This window comes from Schistocerca serialis, unplaced genomic scaffold, assembly GCF_023864345.2.
Source record: "Schistocerca serialis cubense isolate TAMUIC-IGC-003099 unplaced genomic scaffold, iqSchSeri2.2 HiC_scaffold_1402, whole genome shotgun sequence".
Lineage (NCBI taxonomy): Eukaryota > Metazoa > Arthropoda > Insecta > Orthoptera > Acrididae > Schistocerca > Schistocerca serialis.
The window spans coordinates 1455681-1471892 of NW_026047628.1; the positions used below are offsets into that span (position 1 = coordinate 1455681).

The following is a 16212-nucleotide window of genomic DNA, read 5'->3' on the forward strand; positions in this document are numbered from 1 at the left end:
GAGAACAATATCGACAAAAGGGAGACGACCAGTGGTTTTGAGTCCCAGCCTGACACACAGTTTCCATCTATCAGCAAGATTCAGATCTTTGTTTGTCCCATTATTCGTATATCGAATGTGAAACTGCTTCATTATAATTATTGTTATAATTATCGTTGCTATTTGTTGCTGTCGTGTTTATCACGTAGACTGGTTTGCTGCAGCTCTCCATGCCACTGTGTCCTATGAAAGACCATTCATCTCCAAATAACTACTGCAAGCATTATTCATTTGGACCTGTTTACTGTACTCGTCACTTGGTGTTCTTCTACAATTTTTTCTGCCTACAGTTTGTCTCCATTACCAAACGATCGATTCCCTGAGGCCCCAGGAGGCGTCCTGTCAACTGATCACTTCTTTTAGTCAAGTTGTGCTATACTTTTTTGTCTGTAATTCGATTCATACCTCCTTCTTGTTGCACCATCTGCCCACCTATTTTTCAGCAGTTTACTCTAGCATCACATTACAAAATCTTCTATTCTTTTCTTGTGGTAACTGCTTATCATTCATGTTTCGTTTCCGTATAGGGCTACATTCCAGACAAATACCTTCAGAAATTACTTCCTAACATTTGAATCGATATTACACTTTAATAATTTCCTCTAAACCAGAGATGCTTTTCGAGCTGCATCCAGTCTGCCTTTTATACCCTGTCTGCTTCACCTGCAACAGTTACGTTGCTGCCGAAGTGGGATAACTTATCTACTGCTTTAGTGTCTTATTTACTAAACAAATTATACTTTTGAATATGACAGATCAACCTTTTAGCAACCTTATTAGCTCGCTTAATACGTTATGGGCATGTCAAGATGTATTTCACTAATTAATATAGCGGGGACATAACCACATTTGACAGAAAATTAAATTAAATAAATGAATTATCGTTCTATGATTGACAGAACATAACGGAAACATTTTCCCAATGTTGTGCAGCTGTTATTAACTGAATGGCAACCTGTCCTGTTGTCAGTTAAAGATAGCATAACAAGCTGAATCCCTGTATGTGATTAAATAAATAATAGCTGCAGAACATCAGGAAACTGTTTCCTTTGCGATATTAAAGTAAAATTCTTTGCAAAAGAGGAATTAAGACTTGAAGTTTGGAAATATTCAGTAAACAGTACACGTATGCCTCTAACAGTAATAGCATAACATGCGCGGTGATTGTAGAACTACATTTCGTTTGTAGAAAGAAATGAAGCCACTGATTATGGTACACAACTTAAAAGCGAAATTGAAAACTAGCAAAGATTGTTTCCTTCAATTCGGCAGCCACAAGCTGATTTCAAGCACTATACTTATCATTAGGCGAGTTAAGTATAGGCTAAAAGTTTACGAAGCCCAAATCATCTCGAAAGCATGACGTAAGCTCATCAGACAAAATGTCGGTCGCCCTTTAGCTGAGCACATGCGTCGCTTTGGAGTGCAGCATGCTGTGGTGCAGGGGAGGTGCCAGTCAGTCATGTGACCCTCCACCACTGAAGTCAGTGGTGAGCGAGGTGACGATCGCGGTCTGTGCATGCAAGTCATTGGTGTGGAATCTGCACGGTCACATGGATCGACGTGGAGAAGTCGTGGAACGGCAGAAAGGAACTATGCGTTCCGACGTGTGCACGACCACAGCACCAGTAGAGTGACACGGTTTGTTGGTGCCTCAATGTGGGCTGTCCAAGTATATACAAGGAATGGTGAACCACTGACAGTGATGTAAGGTAGCATAAAAACAGTAAGGTTAAGAGATCATAGCCGACAGGGACTGGAGACGAATGTTCAAGTCACTGTCGATCAGTTTCAAGCCAGAAGCGAATTGCCGCTGACAGTGTCTGCAGGTCCATCTGAACCAGATACCGAGCGTTCATCGCGAAGTCAGCTGCACAGACTCGACATTTCGCGTCGGAGACCGTCACTCACACACAGCTGCGCGTGTCGAGTGGCCCAAAGAGCACAGAAATGGACAGTGAGAGTGTATAGCGTCGCCAGACGAGTCGCGATTTCGCCTCTTCTGGAATTACCGAGGTGCCCGGTACACTGGCGGCCCAATGAGGCGTCTAAGCTACAGTGTGTGTAGGATTTGGTCCATGCCGGTGGTGGTTCCATGGTGTTATGGCGGTGTTTCCGTCACCATATCTTGTATTCACTCATTAAGGTTAACTTGAACCAGGAAGTGGACGTAAGTCTGTATTTAAACAATTAGAGGTAGTACTACCATCAACTGTGTTCGTCATCCTCTTGGAAAATCTGCGCTAATTTTGCTCTAAAAACTTAGCGCACATTTTCCAAGTGGATGGCGAATACACTTGATGGTGGTAGTATCTCTAATTGTTTAAATAAAGACCTATATCCATTTACTAGGAAGAGGTGACTTGGGTTAGTGGAGGTAGCCGTGATTTTCTTATGTTAGTGGAGGTAGCCCAATTCACCTATCTTCCCACTAAAAGCAGCCATCTTGAATGACGTAAATCGCGTCGTCAGCTGACGTTACAGCCGCCACCTTGGAGAATGGCAGTTTGGGGTGACACCCTACCTGGGATGACGCTCTCCCTGGGGTTACCCTCTCCTTGCCCTACTAATGAAGTGCTGTACTATCTTCTGCTTCTTCCTGATGAATATCCTGTGGACATTCGAATTGTAGAAGATGGCAACAGTCGTGTTCCCAGGTCTGCATGTGTACGTTCCTCGCTTAACAAACATTCCAGCACCAGGGACTGCAACTGCTGTGTTCGGATGCAGGCTGAGTTGGCATCCCTTCGCTCCCAGCTTCAGGCAGTGTTGGCTTCGGTCACACAGCTTGAGGCTGTTGCCAATGGGCATCACTGTGGGGGTCGGGATGGGGGTTTGTCGGGGACGGCCAGCTCGTCCCACGCATCCCCTGATCGGACTACGACTGTGGTTGCCCGGGATACTGCCCGCATTGAGGCTGATCCCTCACCTGTGGTAGAGTGGGAGGTCGTTTCAAGGTGTGGCAGGGGGCGAAAGACATTCCGGAGGGCTGAACGGAAAGCCTCTCCAGTTTGTCTGACGAACCGGTTTCAGGCTCTGTCTCAGGCTGATACTGATCTTCGGCCTGACATGGCTGCTTGTCCTGTTCCAGAGGTTGCCCCTCAGTCTGCAAGATCCAGGCAGTCGCAGAGGGTGGGCTTACTGGTAGTTGGGAGCTCCAACGTCAGGCGCGTAATGGGGCCCCTTAGGGAAATGGCAGCAAGAGAGGGGAAGAAGACCAATGTGCACTCCGTGTGCATACCGGGGGGAGTCATTCCAGATGTGGAAAGGGTCCTTCCGGATGCCATGAAGGGTACAGGGTGCACCCATCTGCAGGTGGTCGCTCATGTCGGCACCAATGATGTGTGTCGCTATGGATCGGAGGAAATCCTCTCTGGCTTCCGGCGGCTATCTGATTTGGTGAAGACTGCCAGTCTCGCTAGCGGGATGAAAGCAGAGCTCACCATCTGCAGCATCGTCGACAGGACTGACTGCGGACCTTTGGTACAGAGCCGAGTGGAGGGTCTGAATCAGAGGCTGAGACGGTTCTGCGACCGTGTGGGCTGCAGATTCCTCGACTTGCGCCATAGGGTGGTGGGGTTTCGGGTTCCGCTGGATAGGTCAGGAGTCCACTACACGCAACAAGCGGCTACACGGGTAGCAGGGGTTGTGTGGCGTGGGCTGGGCGGTTTTTTAGGTTAGATGGCCTTGGGCAAGTACAGAAAGGGCAACAGCCTCAACGGGTGCGGGGCAAAGTCAGGACATGCGGGGACCAAGCAGCAATCGGTATTGTAATTGTCAACTGTCGAAGCTGCGTTGGTAAAGTACCGGAACTTAAAGCCCTGATAGAAAGCACCGAAGCTGAAATCGTTATAGGTACAGAAAGCTGGCTGAAGCCAGAGATAAATTCAGCCGAAATTTTTACAAAGGTACAGACGGTGTTTAGAAAGGATAGATTGCATGCAACCGGTGGTGGAGTGTTCATCGCTGTTAGTAGCAGTTTATCCTGTAGTGAAGTAGAAGTGGATAGTTCCTGTGAATTATTATGGGTGGAGGTTACACTAAACAACCGAACTAGGTTAATAATTGGCTCCTTTTACCGACCCCCCGACTCAGCAGCATTAGTGGCAGAACAACTGAGAGAAAATTTGGAATACATTTCACATAAATTTTCTCAGCATGTTATAGTCTTAGGTGGAGATTTCAATTTACCAGATATAGACTGGGACACTCAGATGTTTAGGACGGGTGGTAGGGACAGAGCATCGAGTGACATTATACTGAGTGCACTATCCGAAAATTACCTCGAGCAATTAAACAGAGAACCGACTCGTGGAGATAACATATTGGACCTACTGATAACAAACAGACCCGAACTTTTCGAATCTGTATGTACAGAACAGGGAATCAGTGATCATAAGGCCGTTGCAGCATCCCTGAATATGGAAGTTAATAGGAATATAAAAAAAGGGAGGACGGTTTATCTGTTTAGCAAGAGTAATAGAAGGCAGATTTCAGACTACCTAACAGATCAAAACGAAAATTTCTGTTCCGACACTGACAATGTTGAGTGTTTATGGAAAAAGTTCAAGGCAATCGTAAAATGCGTTTTAGACAGGTACGTGCCGAGTAAAACTGTGAGGGACGGGAAAAACCCACCGTGGTACAACAACAAAGTTAGGAAACTACTGCGAAAGCAAAGAGAGCTCCACTCCAAGTTTAAACGCAGCCAAAACCCCTCAGACAAACAGAAGCTAAACGATGTCAAAGTTAGCGTAAGGAGGGCTATGCGTGAAGCGTTCATTGAATTCGAAAGTAAAATTCTATGTACCGACTTGACAGAAAATCCTAGGAAGTTCTGGTCTTACGTTAAATCAGTAAGTGGCTCGAAACAGCATATCCAGACACTACGGGATGATGATGGCATTGAAACAGAGGATGACACGCGTAAAGCTGAAATACTAAACACCTTTTTCCAAAGCTGTTTCACAGAGGAAGACCGCACTGCAGTTCCTTCTCTAAATCCTCGCACAAACGAAAAAATGGCTGACATCGAAATAAGTGTCCAAGGAATAGAAAAGCAACTGGAATCACTCAATAGAGGAAAGTCCACTGGACCTGACGGGATACCAATTCGATTCTACACAGAGTACGCGAAAGAACTTGCCCCCCTTCTAACAGCCGTGTACCGCAAGTCTCTAGAGGAACGGAGGGTTCCAAATGATTGGAAAAGAGCACAGATAGTCCCAGTCTTCAAGAAGGGTCGTCGAGCAGATGCGCAAAACTATAGACCTATATCTCTTACGTCGATCTCTTGTAGAATTTTAGAACATGTTTTTTGCTCGCGTATCATGTCATTTCTGGAAACCCAGAATCTACTATGTAGGAATCAACATGGATTCCGGAAACAGCGATCGTGTGAGACCCAACTCGCCTTATTTGTTCATGAGACCCAGAAAATATTAGATACAGGCTCCCAGGTAGATGCTATTTTTCTTGACTTCCGGAAGGCGTTCGATACAGTTCCGCACTGTCGCCTGATAAGCAAAGTAAGAGCCTACGGAATATCAGACCAGCTGTGTGGCTGGATTGAGGAGTTTTTGGCAAACAGAACACAGCATGTTGTTATCAATGGAGAGACGTCTACAGACGTTAAAGTAACCTCTGGCGTGCCGCAGGGGAGTGTTATGGGACCATTGCTTTTCACAATATATATAAATGACTTAGTAGATAGTGTCGGAAGTTCCATGCGGCTTTTCGCGGATGATGCTGTAGTATACAGAGAAGTTGCTGCATTAGAAAATTGTAGCGAAATACAGGAAGATCTGCAGCGGATAGGCACTTGGTGCAGGGAGTGGCAACTGACCCTTAACATAGACAAATGTAATGTATTGCGAATACATAGAAAGAAGGATCCTTTATTGTATGATTATATGATAGCGGAACAAACACTGGTAGCAGTTACTTCTGTAAAATATCTGGGAGTATGCGTACGGAACGATTTGAAGTGGAATGATCATATAAAACTAATTGTTGGTAAGGCGGGTACCAGGTTGAGATTCATTGGGAGAGTGCTTAGAAGATGTAGTCCATCAACAAAGGAGGTGGCTTACAAAACACTCGTTCGACCTATACTTGAGTATTGCTCATCAGTGTGGGATCCGTACCAGGTCTGGTTGACGGAGGAGATAGAGAAGATCCAAAGAAGAGCGGCGCGTTTCGTCACTGGGTTATTTGGTAACCGTGATAGCGTTACGGAGATGTTTAATAAACTCAAGTGGCAGACTCTGCAAGAGAGGCGCTCTGCATCGCGGTGTAGCTTGCTCGCCAGGTTTCGAGAGGGTGCGTTTCTGGATGAGGTATCGAATATATTGCTTCCCCCTACTTATACTTCCCGAGGAGATCACGAATGTAAAATTAGAGAGATTAGAGCGCGCACGGAGGCTTTCAGACAGTCGTTCTTCCCGCGAACCATACGCGACTGGAACAGGAAAGGGAGGTAATGACAGTGGCACGTGAAGTGCCCTCCGCCACACACCGTTGGGTGGCTTGCGGAGTATCAATGTAGATGTAGATGTACAGCACCTCGAGATGGTCACGAGGCAGTCCGATCTTAGTGCTGCTGACACTGTAGGGTACTGCTTGGAACGGCAGCTGAGACACAGCGGCCGACATGTCTGCACGTTGGTAGCTCAATGGGATCCAACAATCAGTGAGAGGACAGTGGATGTTGCCTATTTGAAGAAACTTTCAATACTCTCTTCCTCGCCGAACTGCCGGAATTTTCGAGGCTAGAGGCGGTGATATCGTGATGTCATTGTTGTTGTTGTTTGTTTGTGGGGAAGAGACCAAACAGCGAGGTCATCGGTCTCATCGGATGAGGGAAGGATGGGGAAGGAAGTCGGACGTGCCCTTTCAAAGGTACCATCCCGGCATTTGCCTGGATCGATTTAGGGAAATCACGGAAAACCTAAATCAGGATGGCCGGACGCGGGATTGAACCGTCGTGCTCCCGAATGCGAGTCCAGTGTGCTAACCACTGCGCCACCTCGCTCGGTCGTGATGTCATTGTGTGATCCTTCACGCAAAAGCTGGCTTCCAGCTGACTGCCTTACTATAACTTAATGACGTATGGAAACAATAGGAATCATACAGCCAGCTATTTGCATGTCAAAAGTTTATTCAGACCTTTACATAGGTTTCGACAGGTATAAAGCTCTCTTCCTCGGAAGAAGCAGTAAGACGCCTTGCATATTGTCTGAAAAGAGACATCAAGTTATAAGGCCCGGTCAACAGTAAAATGATCAATATAAATGCTATGGCATTGCCATAAGGCTTAATCAACAGTATATCTAGGTAAAAGTTTGAATAAACTTCTCTTGTGCCACTGGTTGCCTGTGTCATTCCCATGGCTCCCATAATTTTACAGTTAATGACTAGTGCCATGTTCAAGATTTTAATGACGTATATATAGCAGATGATACGCAGTATTAGTACTACCATGTGGTGCAGAATGTTGACCCTACGGTTGCTTCTTTCCTATAATACGATGGTCGCCCAGAAAGTAATGCACCGCATTTTTTTCTCACCCGAAAGCTGAGTTTTACGTATGTGTTATTTGAAGTTTACTAAGTGAAGGAGCCAAGTATCCGTTACAGATAGCGTAGCTTCAGGACAGTTTCAAAATCATATCTGTAGGTGATGTACGTTACAAGTAACGTGCCGTCGTTGAATTTCTCACTGCAGAGAAAGAAACTGTGGGGAATATTCACAAACACTTGTGCATCGTCTATGGAGCATCTGCTGTCGGAAGAAGTACAGTTAGTAGCTGGACACGGAGGGTGAGGTCACCAGATGGCGATCGGGGAGACCGTACACCGCTGTCACACCTGCCATGTTGCAGCGGGCCGAGCCGGACGTCCACTTGTTCGGGGCACTGAAGGATGGCATTCGCGGAAGACATTTTGAAGACGATGGGGGCGTGATCCACACAGTGAAGCACGGCCTCCGCCACCAGGACGAGGGTTGATCCGACAGGGCATACACGCCCTTGTTTTGCACTGTAGCAAGGCCATAGAACGGAATGCAGATTACGTGGAAAAATAGGGTGTGTAGATAAAACACCACTCCTTCATGAGTCTAATTCTCATTATGTTCGATAAAGAATTGTTGAAGAAAAGAAAATGCGGTGCATTACTTCCTGGACAATCCTGGTAATTAATTTAGCTGTTAGCGGTGTTTTTTTGTTCACTTTTGAAATTATTTACAGATAAAACCGACATCAAGCTGCGCTGTGACTGTTGTCATCTCTAATAACACGGTAATTTTATAGATTTTTGCTAAAGGATTGGGAAATAGCTATCTAAATTCAATTTGAGTAAAGCAATTAGTGTCAACCGCATAATATTTTATTGATGGGTACCGGTTTCAATCATTGACGATCATCATCAGGCAACAGAGTGTCTCCTTTAGCAATATCCAGAGATAGCGAGCAGAGTGGTACGAATTCCAGAAGGCACATTCGTCGACAGTTCGGTGGCCACTGTCAACGGAAGAGGCAGCGTATTAGCTTGCTGTCTCCTTGTATCTGACCAATGTGTGGTTACTGGCGGCTGGTTGGTCTCGGAAAACAGGGAAAGTAGGTGATAGCGTACAGAACAAATTTACGGACAGGAGAATGTTCAAAAATGGCTCTGAGCCCTATGGGACTTAACTTCTATGGTCATCAGTCCCCTAGAACTTAGAACTACTTAAACCTAACTAACCTAAGGACATCAGACAACACCCAGTCATCACGAGGCAGAGAAAATCCCTGACCCCGCCGGGAATCGAACCCGGGAACCCGGGCGCAGGAGAATGTGATTAGGCGTACGGTCAGTAGTTACGGCTTCGAGTGGTGTACTCACCTTGGTACAGGGCAGGAGGCGATACAGTCGGCAGCGATTCGGCAGCGGAGCTCCTCGCCGAGCTGGTTGGCCTGGTCCAAGGAGAGGCGGCGGAGAGCCGCCAGGGCGCCGTCGCAGACCTCGCCCTCCCCTTCTGCTGCAGGGGGCGGCGGCGGTCCGTAGCTGGAGATGCTGGCTGCCAGGCGGGCCACGGCCGGCACCGCGGCGGACGGCGGCTCCAGCGTCCCGCGAGTTCCGCTCAGCGTGTCGTCATCTGTGGAACGTTGTTCAGTCACCTCGAGAGGTCTGCGCTCCGACTACTCACACACGCTGTCACTGAATTCTTCTGCCTCCATCTGTACTAGCAGGCACCCAAAGTGAAACGCTAAGAGAGCAGCAGTCGACGAAAGTCGACACTGCTTTCACGAACAAATGACCAGCACTTCAGGTGGCTGTCGGCACAGCGGCCACTGCCGTAGCTCCTCTTGACGAGGAAGCAGAGAGAGCTGCGCAGACAGTACTCTGCCCTGGGACACTACAGCACACCGTGTCGTCTTTTCTGATGAGCCCCCATTCAGAGTACAGCATCGCAGTAGACGCACCCGTGTGTCGTGGCTCCGAGCAGAGTTGAGGGTGCCAAGTTGCGTTCGGCATTCTCCTCCTTGCCCGTTACCTGGAGTCAGGGAGCCATTTGATAGTCGATAGGTAACCAGTAAATTAGATTGCAGCCATTATGTTTCTGAGTCTTCGAGACCATTCACTTGACGTGTCTTTGAGGTCTCTGAGACGTTACCTTTCCACAAAAGAATTGTAGACCTCATGTCACTAGTGCAGCTCTGCCCTACCTCGATAGAGATTGCATTCGACTGTTGGACTGACTGCAAAGTCCAGTAGATCTCTCGGCACGGTGTCGTGTCCAGAGAGGGAGTGAGATAGACGCATTCCGACAACTCGGCGTGTTACCTCTGCTGACCTCCTCGTCGAGTGGAAGTAGTTTGGGCAGCTTCTGAAACTCCAACAGGTGGTGCAGAGTACAGAACTCAGTGACGATCGGTCTGGGAAGCAGGGTATAAATCATAAGTTCCCTCTCATCTGAAAAATGAAGAATCTTACTGCCACTGCTGCTCATTCCCACTATCAGTCAAATTCCCATCTACTGAATCTACCTCCATGCAAGGCTAGCTAATAGTTCCAAGTCTCGTGTCTTGTACAGAATGATACAGAGTCTGCGTTGTTATACACCACAGATCTCGACTACTTACTGGGTCCTCATGAGCCCTTTTTATATGGGTCGTATGGCGTCACAGGCAGGATTCTAGAACCTTCTATGACGCTCTAGGCGAGGCTAGTCACGTATTCAGTGTACTTCCATTTTCACAAAAGGTGTGGTGGGGAAATTTCCCCTGGCATGACCTGGCACTGCAGGCTCTGCTAGGCACATAGCCATGTTTGTTCCCTGGCGCCAGTTGGCTGGCGCTGGCCATTATCGCTTCTCAGATATTGAGGCAATGCTTCCACCCCAAGGCTGGCTCGTACCAGCTCCAGTGGAATAATTCTCAAGTGTTCTGCTTCATATGATTTGCTGGGTTGAGATTCGCAACACTGGTCACTGGGTGCTGAGACTCAGTTCGGGCACAGAGCTGAAGCAGCACAGAATGACGTGACAATGTCTGTCAGCCAACTGAGGTTTACCTCGATGCCTGCTCGGATTACTGCCACTGTTGATGGCTCTGGTGGTAGAATTGTGTACTAAATTACCCTGTATACCCCATATCACCTGGAAATGTTATCACCCTTTCTGTCTACTCTACTGTATAACCACTATAAGTCAAATTTCGTTATTTCCTGTCCTTTGTGTGCCGCAATGGTATTATATTGGTACACAGTATCTTGGCGAGCACTGTTAAGTGCTTGGCAGAGGATGCTTTCCATTGTACTTGCTATATGTGGCCCTTTGACTTTCCGTTGACCTTCCATTTCTCTACTATGCACAATAAGAATGACTTCCAAATACTATGCATCTGCACAATACTGTCAACTTGGTCGCTAAGGCTGCAATCCATAGGTTAATCCCAGATTCCTCACCTAATATTGATTACTGGTACTTTGTAGGCTCTCACAGGCTACCTGACTTCTCTCTCCTGCCAGTTTCGCTCAAGCAACTTTCCTGGCAACCTCTTCTGAGACTCAAACAACTCGCAACAGTCCTTTTGTCACTCTTTGCAAACATTTTATATCACCTCTTTTTGCTGTCTAGTGTGCACCCCATATATTTCAGCGGTATTCCAGTATGATTCATGCAACCGCTTTGTAAGAAAGCTCCCATATAGAATGACTGCATTTTCTTAGTATTCTACCGATGAAGCGTAGTCTACCACCAGTTCCTCCTTGACTAAGCCTATGTCATCGACCCATTCCATATCTCCATAAGCTGTCACACACAAGTACTTCTGTGAAAACACTCGTTTCAGACAGCGAAGACCACAGTCTTATACTTCTGATCATTTAAAACTAGTTGTCAATGTTTGCACCAATTTGAAATCGTATCAATATGTGGCTGGGTATTTAAGCAGTTTTTTGAGGTAGCACTTCATTATAGATAACTGCACTGTGTAAGGTTACTATTAATATTGTTTGCTAATTAATGTATAACATGAACAGTAACAGTGCCAAAACACTTCCCACGACCCTCCATCTACACTGTGTGCTCCCCATCTCAATCCCGTCGCAAATTTCATTCAGTACCACATAGGATAATTCTCTATTTAATAAATGCTTGTGCAAAATTAGTGAAATTCTGTCCAAAAGTTAATAAATATTTCCGACTTGTCTGAAAAGCTCTGTTTCAGTTTCGCATAACCTGTGTCTTCCAGACTGAAATTGGCGTGGAAGAGGAAACTCTGTTTGAGTATGTGGACTTGTCATTATGGTAAGCATCAAATATCAGAGTCTCAGACGAACAGTTCGAATACTCACTGCTGTCACTGAATAGGATCACAGAGAACTGGGACAGTTCCATGACCTGTTGATACATAAAAGAATGTAGTCATAAGCCAATGTCTCTGGTTCTGAACTTTAATCAGAACTTTTCATATTTTTATTATTTATTTTAGCATATCTTTTAATACTTCAAGGAATTTTACCTCAAATTCCTTTCTCAAGAAATAAAATCATATCATAACTATGCAATAAATCTAATTGAACTTAAGTCATTTTTAACATAAAATCTCAAGCTAATCCTGCTGCAGTAACATACCAAGATGAATCAAGTTTATAAAAAGTTTCGAAAATATTTGCTAAAATTAAAACATCAGATTTGTTATATTGTCTTGTCTATTCATCTAAATTTCTATTCTTAATTTTTTTCCAAACTAGTTTTGCACTTAGATAATCTTCATTAGAAGTATTATCTTAATTAATTCTTGAATAAAAGCGTTCTTTCTTGATAGTTTAGTTTCTTGTAGTTTTTCTTCAGAGCTCATATTTTCATAAGTATAAACTCCTTTTTAATAATTAAATATAATTGTTCATCTTCAAAATATTTTGCTGTTTCTCTAAATTGTTCTTTTGTAAGACTCAACAATAATTTATCAGTACTTGAAGCCATAAATTTACATGTAAATGTATGTAAAAATCTTGCTTCAATATTGTCCTTATAAATGGCAATGATCTCTTATTTTCTTTCCTCTAATATCAATTTCTTTTTCACAAATATGACAAATTTCCGGAAATTTATAATTAATTACATCTGCTTTACTCAGTTTAATTGTAACATTATGGCTATATATTCTCTTGATTCTTCTTTTAACATATCAATGAAAATTTTTGTTGCATCTTCACCTGTTTATGTAACTAGATTTTTATAATGTCCATTAGAATATTTAACAGACTAACTCAATTAAATTGGTAAATGTTTTTGTTAATATAATATTTTTCAGGATCTGGTTGGTTAGTTTGAATATCTTTTAATAAACATTTGAAATCTGCATAAATTACAAAAGAAACTCGTAATGAATGGCTATAATTTTTAAATACAATTTTTGATCTTTAAAAGGCATATGTATTTATACATCTTTATGTTCTTTACAATCGATTTCATAAGGCATATGTATTTATACATCTTTATGTTCTTTACAATCGATTTCATAAATGTCTAATTCTTCTTGTGAATGAAAATATATTAAATAACGATGAGAAAGATAAATTTGATGTCCATTTGTAACTTTTGGTTCACTAAATAATCTAGAAAGATTTTTTATCCAACAAATAGCCTGAATTATTTTCATTTCGAATTTAAAGAAAATTAACATGTTTTTTGTGTTTGTTTTGTGTATGTTAAAGAGGATATATAATTTTATCTTCTTCATTGTTTTCATATGTGTGGACAGTAATTGAAATATTTGATTTCTTTTAAAATTCTTGAATATCTGTTAACTGAAAATGAAAATTTATTTTCTCTTTTTCAAAAATTTTGTCTTATTCTAATCTAATGTTTGTATGCTTACTAACTCCTTCTGCATCATGTTCTATGGGATATAATGCTGATTTTATTGGCTAAAGAAAACTTTTTGATCTTTGTTTCTTACATTAACTACAACTTTTTTTAACTTGAATTACTTTTGATAAATCGATATAAGATGAAACTAAATTGGATTGTGTCTATTGACATTTAATTCTAAATTATCTGTATGAAATAAAAACCGCCCAAATTTTCGTTTCTTCCATTTCAGATAATAGTTTATTCATTGATTTTTTATAATAATCAAATTCAGTTCTTCTTAATAATACTTGATTAGATGTTTTAACATTAAATTCTTGTATTTCTCCTTGTCTTTTAAAATTGCTATAAGACTTCATATTAAATTTAATTTTTCTTCTTTGAATTAAAATATTCTTTGATTTTGTGATTATTTCTTCCATTCTTTGATTAAAAAATTCTTCTGGTTCCACAGTATTATGAGCATTATTATTTCTATTAGTTATTATTCTTGATGCAAAAGCAGAAGCTTTTCTATAAATCTGTTTAGTTGATTTGAAAAATCATCATTGTCTAGAAATTTAAAATCTGGTAAATTTTACTGGCAACTTTATTGTTTAATTTTTTTTATATTTATCTACTAAAAGTTTTGAAAACAGTTCTCATTGTCATTATCATTATTAATTTTTTTCTCAGATCTATTGAGAAATCGATTAATTTTTGTATTTTAAGATCAGAATAATTTTTTAAATTTTTGTGTTTACAGGTCTTTGTAGTTGGCTTAAAGACATTTTTACTCAAATCGTTACCATCATTAATTTTAACTTCAGTTCCTTTAATAAGATCAATTAATCCACGTTTTTTAAGTTTATAATAATTCTTCAATTATTCTGTTTTAGCAACTGATTGAAGGTCTTTTAAAGTTTAAGATTTTAGTTTGCTCTTCTTCATTTCTCTATTCATTTCTTTCCTATTAAAATAATAAATTAAGTAAAACAAATCTTACATCTGAGTAACCATTGTCCACCTGCTTAGCTGGGTGGTAATGTGCTTGCCTCCCATGCAAGTGGGCCCAGGTTTGATGCCTGGCTCGGTTGGAAATTTCCTCCATTCGGGGACTGGGTGTTGTGTTGTCCTCACCATCGTTTCATCCTCATCACCGATTACCAACATGCAAGTCGCCCAATGTGGCATCAAGTGAAATACAGCTTGTACTTGGCAACTGAACATCCCCGGATGGGGCCTCCTGCCCAACCATCCCATACATTCATTTCCATTTTTTTAGTAACCATTTTCTTTACAATAATTTTCCAAATCTTCAAAACTAAATTCATATTTTCCTTTACAATAATTTTCTAAGCTATGAAATAGCTCAGCTTTCTTTGCCTATTTCTTCCATTGTATTTATAGAGAAGGAAATTTGACTATATAATTAAAACGTTTTTGGTTAAATGTATCTTTTGAGATTTTAGGTTTGATGGTTCTTATATACAAAGAATAAAATTCATTAGATCTGAAAATTTTTAAATAAGAAAATGGAAATTTGGTTTTCGATAAGTTTTTTAAATAGCTCAACTTTGTTTGTCATTTTTGTTTATATTGTATTTATGTTGAATTTAGTTTTTTCAATCTGGGGAAATGAAATTTTTTGGCTGAGGGAACTGCGAAATAGGATTGTTGGTTGGCATCCTGGAAATCTGACTCGGAAATGCTCATGACGTCAGAATTGGCATGACATAACTACTGTCGCTGCTCATAGAGGCCTTCAATGTGCTCTTTCCACCTATCCACTCTCTTCTCTGTATTTAACAGTGGAATTCCCGTTGCATTCTTAGTGTAGCCACCCTTGCTTTTAATTTCAGCAAAGGTTATTTTGACTTTCCTATATGCTATGTTAGTCCTTCTTACAGTCATTTCTTTATCGATTTCTTCACATTTTTCATGCAGCTTTCATCTGCGTTTCCTTTTTATTTCATTTCTCAGCAACTTGTACTTCGGTATTCCTGAATTTTCCTGAGCATTTTTGTGCTTCCTTCCTTAATCGATCAATTGGAAGTATTTCTCGTGTTGACCATGGTGTCTTCACAGTTACGTTCTTTGGTCCTATGTTTTCCTTTCCAACTTATGTGACTGCCTTTATTAGAGATGTCCACTCAAGTGTACTGCCTACTGAGCTAATCCTTATTGCTGTATCTATAGCCTTAGAGAAGTTCAACGTATCTCATCACTGCTTAGTAGTTCTGTATCCCACTTCTTCTTGTATTGATTCTTGGTGACTAATCTCTTAAACGTCATCCTACTCTTCATCACTAATACATTGTCTGTGTCTACATCTGCTCCTGGGTACGCCATACAAGCCAATATCTGATTTCGGAATCACTGTCTGACCATGATGTAATCTAAATGAAATCTTCACATATCACCTGGCCGTTTCCAAGTATACCTCCTTTTCTTGTGGTTCTTGAACAGAGTGTTCGCTATTACTAGTTGAAATTTCTTACAGAACTCAGTCATTCTCCTCTCTCATTCCATGTAGCAAGCCCCAATTCTCCGGTGACCTTTCCTTCTACTCATTGAAGATTACCCGATCGGAATATCGCCACAGTTGTGGTCCATGACTGAGGGACTTTGCCTCACAATTTCTGTAACAAAAAGAACCTATTGTAATGTAGATTTGAAACTGTAGTTACGGCCGTTTAGTGCGCCTTCTGAAGGTGTTACCCGACCTGTATGACTGGGTTGAGGCAGAGTCTCTCCTCTCCTAGCGAGCCACGGCCCACACTCCAGGCTTGCTGTGATCACCGCACCGAAAAACTCGCCACGTTGGCTGCT

General features: G+C 42.3%; 1 protein-coding gene across 1 annotated transcript in view; it reads right to left on the reverse strand.

Moving 5' to 3' along the window:
- Nucleotides 1-16212, reverse strand: part of LOC126442747 (uncharacterized) — a 127136-nt gene that overhangs the window by 100275 nt on the left and 10649 nt on the right. The window contains exon 2 of the mRNA XM_050090760.1: nucleotides 8925-9177. Within this exon, the coding sequence (XP_049946717.1) occupies nucleotides 8925-9177 (253 nt within the window). The remainder of the gene's footprint in view (nucleotides 1-8924; nucleotides 9178-16212) is intronic.